General features: G+C 36.4%; 1 protein-coding gene across 2 annotated transcripts in view; it reads right to left on the bottom strand.

Annotated features, from left to right (window-relative positions):
* Positions 1-202: 202 nt before the first annotated feature.
* Positions 203-9,628, bottom strand: part of Sec23a (Sec23 homolog A (S. cerevisiae)) — a 71,637-nt gene continuing 62,211 nt past the window's right edge. For both annotated transcript variants that reach the window (XM_013012336.1, XM_013012335.1), the window contains exons 19-20: positions 9,006-9,071; positions 203-1,557 (exon numbers count right to left, since the gene is read on the bottom strand). In XM_013012336.1, the coding sequence (XP_012867790.1) occupies positions 1,468-1,557; positions 9,006-9,071 (156 nt within the window). In that variant the 3' untranslated portion in view covers positions 203-1,467. The remainder of the gene's footprint in view (positions 1,558-9,005; positions 9,072-9,628) is intronic.

Genomic DNA, 9,628 nt, shown 5'->3' with positions numbered 1-9,628 from the left:
CCAAAAAAAAAAAAAAGAAAGAAAGAAATGTGTATTTATATTATGTAATAATCAAATTAGGCTTATAGAGTATGTATGTATTAATGATCACACTGCACCTCTTAAGTACATAGAAGTATTATGTGTCAATCAGAAATGTTTTAAATGCTCTAATTCTACATTAGACTTCTCAAGCTTTGCTTGATTTCAAAGTAAGCAGGAAAACAGAGGAAGTATATTTTATTGGCATTTTGACCCAGCATAGCTCAACTCAAATAAAATAGAACAAAGCAATTTAAACTAGTTGAACAACATATAACAGTAATTTCTGTTTTACTATCATATGATTGTGTTCATGCAAGTACAATCATCAAAACTATCTTTCAAAATATATGTCAGAGCACCACTTCCATTTGTAGTAAATGATAATGTAAATTCATTGTCAAATCTTATCTGGCTTTAGAAGTGTAAACATATTTGCTACAAGTAAACTTTAAAAGGTAAAAGTTAATGTTACTAATGAATAAATCAAACTAAAACCAAATATCAACACGTGACATAATTAAACATTACATAATACTGTTTCAATACCTACAACTTAATAATTTCACAAAAGAGAAATAGAAATAAAAAGTAATGTGTAAACTCCCCATGTAGTGTTAAAATACTGAAGGATATAACTTCTACCTAACAAAAAGATGAAACATCAAAATGAAACACCAAAACTAAACCAAATCTGGCTTAGTAGCTACCACAGTCATTATACTTCAAAAGATCTTTTCATTCACTTTGAAAAAAATGCTTTATTTCCTACCTCTTGTTTAAATCATGTAGTTAAATTATGTGAATTGAATATTTGGGGGAGATTTCACATTTATTGTCAGCTGTAGGACTGTAACCCCCTAAAATTTTTCTTTTTTAAACAATTTTTCCAAATAACCTAAAATATTATCTTCATTAAAAAATTACCATTATAAAGTCAGGCAATTCCTAAACATTAAATCCAGCTTAACAGAAGTAGAGAAAAAGTGTATATATAAATGCTGAAAATGACAGAAAAATATTTAATGAATAGGCAAAAATGTTCACATTTATCATTACTATTGATTTGTTCCTTTCTGGCTAAAATTCAATATGTTCTTAAAAGGTCAGCAAGGACATTCAGTGCCACTTTAGATTTTTCTATCTGTAATACAAGGCAGACTCTATTTTTATTCTTAAACATAATTAAATTATAAAGACTACAAATTTGTAAAACTAGTTATAATACTGTATCAAGCAAAACAAAGTTGTTCTCATTGCTCTTGTTACATTCCAGCTTAATCTATACAAGTAAAAATGTTTCTAGATGTTGTGTCAAACCATACCGATACAAGGTGGGGGGAAAAGCCTAGAGAGAGATTTCTGTTGGCTCCTAGGATAAACTGAAAAGGGAAAAAAATGAAATTGAAATATTTCATCTCAAGTGTCCTTATGAGGCTTAGCATGTCAAGCAGCACTTGATACAGCAAGTTTCTTCAAATGATCCATGAACACTTGTAAACTAACATCATCTGTGAGAATAGGGGCTCCAGACTCCTAGAGGAAAAGGAAACATCTGTTAGAATCAAAATATAGGATGACACCTTGGAATGTAGAAGCAATGTAGAAGCAAATTCTTTTTTTTTGGGGGGGTCCGGTTGTGGGGCCTGAACTCTGGGCCTGAGTGCTGTCCCTCAGATCTTCAGCTCAAGGCTAGCGCTCTACCATTTGAGCCACAGCGCCACTTCCGGCTTTTTTCTTTTTGCTTATGTGGTGCTGAGGAATCGAACCCAAGGCCTCAGGCATGCAAGGCAAGCGCTCTACCACTGAGCCACCTTCCCAGCCCCATAGAAGCAAATTCTTAAGGCTATCATTTGAAGTAGAATAATGACTGATTCTGGTTGCAGAAAGGGAAACTCAATGTAAATCTTAAGAAATCCCTGAGTAACAGTACTGTAATTCATGGGCATACCTTAGCTTCTGCTAGGAGATGAACTGTCTCAGGAGGAAGGCTGGCTACCAGAAAGAGCAAGGACATGAATACTGGGTTGGGACCTTAATACAACATGACCGCTAGACCCCTGTTCCCTGTCACAAATGCCAGCTGAAAAAAAAGAAAACTCACAATATCATTTTAAATAACTGGCGCTTATCAAATTTCTTTCTAGTCATTTTCATTGATTTCTGTGGGTTTTAAGGAACTAACAAGAGTTAAGGAAAATTCCTAATATGCATTTTAATCAAAACTGCATTGACAAGCTGGGCGACAATGACTCATGCCTATAATCCTTGTTACTCAGGAGGCTGAGATCTGAGGATCTCAGTTCAAAGCCAGTGAGGCAAAAAAAAAAAAAAAAAAAAACAGAAGAGGAGGTATTATAGCTCAAGTGTTACAGCACCAGCCTTGTGCAAAAGAGCTCAGAGACAATACCGAGGCCCTGAGTTCAAGCCCCAGTACCAGTACCAAAACAAACAAATGTTACATTGAACAGCTACTTAAAGATAATTAAAAGTATTTAAATATACACTGACAAAATGATAGCCTAATCCAATAACTGTTAAGTATTATAATAGGAAAATATTTTCATAAGATTTCTGAATTTTAAATTCTTCTGATGCTCATACTTCATATAGTAATAAATAGAAAAAGTCTAAAAGCAGGAAACATTAAGCAATTTTGAGACCAACAAGTTAGTGGCAAATACAGCTCCTGTAGGTCTAGTCTGGCACAGCCTTTTCTGGCAAAAGGGAAATCCTATCATGTTAATCCATTTTTTTAAACCAAGAGAAAAGCTGTATTTTTTATGGCTGATAATATATATACTTTTTTATTACTATTACCTTTAAGTAGTTGTACAAAGAAGTTTCCATTTTAGAAAACAGTATATGAAGACAAAGTGTCTGACAACATTGTCACCCATCTCTCCTAACCCATCACTTCTCACTTTTTTTCTTTAATTGACATTAGATGATTACATAAATTTCATGTATTTTACAGTATTGTGGAATAGTGGTACTTAAAGTCAACACATTTCACAAGGCAAACTGTCATTATCATGGTCTCTACAGTTTGTGAATTTTAGGAGCAGAAAAGCTGTATTTTAAGAAAAATGAAATGCAAAAGGAAAAATGCTGAACATGGCATGATATAGTAAAGGAACACTAAAGGTACTTAAAGTTATATACAGCTATATAGCAGCAGAGAAATTTTTTTAAAGACATACTGAATTAATAAACTGCTTTGTTGAATGACAACTCTTTTATGCAACGACTAAAAGATAATAAAAAATAATTATTTTTGGTCATGGGTCTTGAACTCTGGACCTGGGCACTGTCCTTCAGCTCTTCAGCTGAAAGCTAGTGCTCTAGCTCTTGAACCACAGCACCACTTTCAATTTTCTGGTAGTTAATTGGAGATAAGAGTCTCATGGACTTTCCTGGTTGGCGTGGCTCTGAACCATGATCCTCAGATTTCCACCTCCTGAGTAGCTAGGATTACAGGCATGAGCCACCAGCACCTGGATTTAAAAATATTTTTAAAAGCCAATAGACTTGAAAGATATAGAGTTTAAAAACTGCCAAATACTGGGAATGTGGCTCAGTGGTAGGACACTTGCCTTGCACCCATGAGGCCCTGGGTTCGATTCCTCAGAACTACATACGCAAAAAAAGCCAGAAGTGGCACTGTGGCTCAAGTGGTAGAGTGTCAGCCTTGAGCAAAAAGCAGCTCAGGGACAGTGACCAGGCCCTGAGTTCAAGCTCAGGACCGGCAAAAAAAACAAAAAACCTGCCAAAGGGCTGGGAAGGTGGCTCAGTGGTAGAGCACTTGCCTTGCATGCCTGAGGCCCTGGGTTCCATTCCTTAGCACCACATAAGCAAAAAGAAAAAAGCTGGAAGTAGTGCTGTAGCTCAAGTGGTAGAGCACTAGCCTTGAGCTGAAGAGCTAAGGGACAACGCCCAAGCCCAGAGTTCAGGCCCCAAGACTGGACCCAAAAACAAAAGAAGAACCTGCCAAATACTACAGGAAAGAACATGTTTCTTGGTTTGTAAAATCAAAATGCTACTTATGTTAATTCGTAAGAAGGATTAGAATTCAGAGGAACACAGTCAGACTGCCTGGGCTCAAATTCTGAATCTGCCACATCTTATTCATGTGACTTTGAGGATTACTTATTCTGTGTCTTAGTCTCTGCATCTGGAAAAAAGGGTACTAGGACCTACTCACACAGTTGTTGTAAGGACTACATCAGTTGAACAACACAACACAAACAGAACCACACCTGGCACATACCGTCTAGCTACATCCACTATTACTTCTTTTGGAAAACCTATTATTTTATGATACTAAAATAATTTCCTTATTGTACATTAACAGTTATCCTGGAGAAGCACAGATTTCAGATGATACTTAAATCAATACAGGCTGTAGGCCTTCCTAAAACTATGCGTGATTGTTTTTGCAATTTACATGTTTACCATCCCAATTCACCCAGTCCCAAATCTACTTCTAGTCAAGACAAAATATGTAACTTGCCTAATTTGGAGGCTGAGATTTTATTTGAAATTACAAATACTAATGCTCAGGCTTTATCAAAAGTTAGCAGTTCAGTTGATGTTAATTTTTCAAATACCCTTTTTTTTCTCTTTAAAATATATGTAGCATTGTGGCTCAAGTGGCAGAGTGCTGCCTTGAGCTGAAGAGCTGAGGCACAGTGCCCAGGCCCAGAGTCCAAGCCCCACAACCGACAAAAAATAAATAAATAAATAAAATATATGTAGCATTAGACAATGAGGCCCAAGGTTCACATCACCTAGCTCACAAAGCACTATATCCAGAGACCCCTCATTGTGACAGAGCAGTGTTACAGTGCTGCCCTCTTCAGGCCACCACTGTTCACGGCTGCTGATAAAAAGAAAACTAAGAAACTAGATTCCATTAATCTTTACTAAAATGTTTGATGACTAATTCCCCAAATCACAATTACCAAGTTACCTTAATAATTAAGAATTTACAGGGAAAGATGGAGGAGAGAGATGAAAAGGGAGACATTAATAAAGAAATAACCTGGGGCTGGGAAGGTGACTCAGTGGTAGAGCGCTTGCCTTGCATGCATGAGGCCCTGGGTTCGATTCCTCAGCAACCCATAAGCAAAAAGAAAAAAGCCGGAAGTGGCTCAAGTAGTAGAGTGCTAGCCTTGAGCTGAAGAGCTGAGGAACAGCGCCCAGGCCCAGAGTTCAGGCCCCACGAACAGACCCCCCCCAAAAAAAAAAGAAATAACCTGACTTAAGTTGCTAAAATAAGTAATCTCCCTTTAAGTTATAAAAATTAAAAGGGCTGGACACTGGTGGCTCATGCCTATAATCATAGCTACAGGCTGAGTTCAAGCTCCAGGACTGGTAAAAAAAAAAAAAAGAACCTGCCAAATACTACAGGAAAGGACATGTTTCTTGGTTTGTAAAATCAAAATGCTACTTATCATGTTAATTTATAAGAAACGTTAGAATTCAGAGGAACAGAGTCAGATTGCCTGGGCTCAAATCCTAAATCTGCCACATCTTTCTCAGGTGACTTCGAAGATTACTTATTCCGTGTCTTAGTTCAAAGCCAGCCTATGCAGGAAAGTCCACCAGAAAACCTGAAGTAGTGCTGTGGCTCAAGTGGTAAGAGCACTTGCCTTGAGCTGAAAAGCTCAAGGACAACACCCAGGCCCAGAGTTCAAGCCCCATAGCCCCCCCAAAAAAAAATTTAAAAAGTTAAGTAAAATTAAACAAAACAATAATAAAGAATGTAGAATCTGTAATCAAGAGCCTACCACAGTTTAGCGATGGCATCTTAGGCAAGTTAATCTACATAACCTCAAGTTCTTTTTCTGAAATACAGGTCTTACTTATGCTTAGACTACCTTACTTCCAGGAAGTAATAATTAAACTTCAAAGTTTAAAATAAATGTTTTTTTTGTTTTGTTTTGTTTTTTTGAGTCCAGTCGTGGGGCCTGAACTCTGGGCCTGGGCACTGTCCCTCAGCTCTTGAGCTCAAGGCTAGTGCTCTACCACTTAAGCCACAGCACCACTTCTGGCTTTTTTTGTTTATGTGGTACTGAGGAATGGAACCAAGTGCTTGCTGGGCAAGCACTACCACTAAGCCACATTACCAGCCATAAATGTTCTTTTTTATGTTGAATACCTTTAAAGAGGAATAACCTTTTTGACCAAAGATAGTGAAACTAAGCTAATATTCAGATTGTTATTGTCCAAATCAAACACATTACTATTAAAACTGGACAACTAACCTGTCTGTATTGCAAAATTTTAACTCCTACCCTGTCTGCCAAACTTCTATACATTCATGTTTCCAGATCTATTGTATTCAGTGTTCAGGATATTGTGGAAAGTTCAAAATGAAAGGAGGCAGGGAATTCCTTTTTGCAAAACCAAATGTAAGAAGGATGAAAACAATAAATTAACATGATAACTGCCCTCAAGTATAACCTAACAGCAGAAGAACCATAGGAAACAGGATGCTGGCGTGGGCAGCGAGAGGAGAATGATAGGGCAGCGACATTATACAAAACTACTCACACACTCATAGTAAAAGTTTCATGGGTTTTGTGAACTACACACTGGGCTTTGAGAATAGCTACATGTGTTTCAGGCTGAAACTACAGAGAAGGGAACAAGTTCAGAGAGAGGCCCAGGGGTTGACCAAGGGGTCTGTATGGTAGCTAACAGGAGAAAAGCACATTTGGGTCAGATCAGTAAAGAACCCTCAATACAATATATAGGAATACTATTCAGAAACAACTGATCAAAGATTTTAAAGCTGATATTAAAAAAACTAATGTTTTTTTTCTTTCATGTAATTGTTTCTAACATATTTATAAGATGATTTCTATGTTGCTTTGTATGTCCCTCCCCCACGGTATAACCCCTACTTTCACTGTATTTGATGTTGGTATAATTTGTGGAGGGGAAGGGCAAAAACAAATCGTTTAACTAGGGATACAGGTGGACCTATTGCAACAATGAGATGTACAAGTCATTATGTCGAAAAAACGAACTTTACAACTTTGGTGGTGGTGGGGAGGATAGGGCGGGGAAAGGTGGGGGGAGAATGGGAAGGGATGGGAAGGGAAACAAAGAGGAGGCAACAATGCTTGATAAGAAATGTACTCATTATCTTGCCCATGTAATTGTAACTCCTCTGTATGGTATTTTCACAATAAAAAAGTAAAAATTAAAAAAAAAAACTAATCTAGTAACTGTCCCTCTCCCCCCCCAAAAAAAAAAACTGAAAATACTAAGACCAGTGAGCAGGAATCTCATCAGTCCATGTGAAAGCAACTGACTTTGATTAATGACATGGAAGGGAGAGAACAGACCAAAGAAATAGGGTAAAACATTTGTAATGAGGAGCAGAAGGAGAAAAAAAATTTAAGTAACTGACGTTTCAAGCCCTGGGGATTAAAGAGACTGATGAGGTCCTTTGTAAAAGTATAGGGAATCATGAAAGACAAGACAGTGTAAAAGAAGTAAGGTCTGGCATTCTGTGTGTGAAACTGTCTACACAAAGTCATGTGTAAAGGCAGTTAAAGAAAAAGTTTACAACGCAGCATGAAGCCAAACAAAAGGTAAAGATTAGCAAGCTAGCCTGCACATGAAAGCTGAAGCCCTAAGAGATCCATTTCTCTCCCTCTAACCCAGGATTCAAATTTTGTATACCGCTGTTGTACCCTGGAATAATTTTCCTCCAAAATCCAGTTACGTTCTATGGAGTCTTCTTTTGAAATATCTCTCAAATTTATTCCTTTTCACTACTTTGTCTTCATTTCCCCTAACTTACATCACTATAAATAGCTTCTACCTAGAGATAATTCTAAATTAATCTTAGGATTAATGTATTAATATTAATATAATTAATATATTATGGAAGGCCCAAATTTGCCTGTCCAAAAACCTTGAACAATTAGCTCTCTATTGCTTACCAAATAAAGACAACTCCTCAGTCTTCAACTTGGTATTCAAGATTCTCACAATTTGGTCATGAAACACAGCTCCAGTTTTACATTCTACTATTCACTTCTACACATATTATCTTAGCCTACACTATATTTTAAGCAAAATTCCCTTCTCAGGTACTTTCCACTTATTTAGGTAATAATCATTCCTTTTTACTGAGTTCTTTTGGGGTCACATACCCTCATTTACTGTAACCATAATCTCTTCTCTCTTCTTCTATCCCTACAATACTTGATAGTTTTCTAAAGGCATATCCTGCCCATAGTTTATTCAGGTATGTAGTCTCCTTAGGTAGACTACAAACTGTTTGAAGGCATACTCCAAAGTGCTAACACACAGTCCTGTACATACTGAACATTTGATAGATGTTGACGTGGCATCAAGAGGGAGAGCTAATGAGGTCAGTAAATGAGAATAAATAGAGTCAAAGTAGTTCATTCACTTGTATGAAAATAGAAAATGTAGAAAAATTCAACAACTGCTCAAATTGTTTTAAAAAGGACAGGGACAAGGGAGTGTGACAGAAAGAGTGAGATTGATTGCAATACATTGCACACAAAAGTGAAATGTCATAATGAAACCCCTCCTGTACAATTAATGTATACTAATTAAAAGTGGGAAGGGGGGCCCAGACCTGTAACCAAGTTAAAATATGCCAAACTTGTTGTGCCTTCCTTCTGCAGTTCACAGCCTTATATCAGACTTAAATCTTCCTTTCCTATTTTATTGCTTTTTGTCTCCGGAGGGTATGGGGCTTAGGATGGACTATGATGAGGTTCTAGCTGTGTGACTGAATCAACTTGTTTTGTTTTTCTATGGTGCTACCAACTACTAATTCTATTTTCTTTCCTTATTTTCTCATAACTTCTTTTTTTAGCAGAAAACATCACTAAATACACAGGGGAAAAATGTGTTTTTTTACTTAAAGAACAAACGATGACAAATGACTACACAAAGAAACAGTTTTGAAGACTGCTACTGACACTTACCTGCCCCCAGGCATACATATTATTATGCGTCTGTGAAGGGTTGACTTTTGAGAGGAGGAACCGAGCCTTAAAGTAAAGAAGAAATAATATTATCCATCAAAAGTAGATTTAGCAAACATAAATAAATATACTTGCTGAAGTCAATTTAATGCATTGCTAAAATTAATTTTATTAAAATACATCTAAAAAGATTAAAATTTCAAATGTGTAGGCCACTGTGCTATAAATAATGTTCCCTCTTCTCTTCCAATCATGTATCCTAACATTAATAACAATAATAAATTGCTGCATCTAAAGGTCAGCATATAAAAATTATGTGTGTAACAAATATGACAAAGTTTAATGTGAAATTATAATTTTTGCAAAGTAGTCAAAAATATAATCAGAATGTCTGAAGTCTCATAAAATGATACAAATAAAAACTCTGACAATCTACATTGTTTCACTTTCAGAAATGCTGTTCCAAGTTAAAAACCACTGGTGATTCCGTGGGACAACTTAGCAATCACTCTCCATCAATCCATCACAGCTTATCATCATGAAAAAAATAAGTTAAAGAGAAAAATAGCAAGATACACTGAGACAGTATTGAGAGTAGTCATAAATCTTAATTATTCAAGAAC

This window comes from Dipodomys ordii, unplaced genomic scaffold (genome assembly GCF_000151885.1).
Source record: "Dipodomys ordii isolate 6190 unplaced genomic scaffold, Dord_2.0 Scaffold16, whole genome shotgun sequence".
NCBI classification, from domain to species: domain Eukaryota; kingdom Metazoa; phylum Chordata; class Mammalia; order Rodentia; family Heteromyidae; genus Dipodomys; species Dipodomys ordii.
The sequence above is the reverse complement of the archived record's forward strand: the minus strand, read 5'-3'. Positions and strand labels throughout refer to the sequence as shown.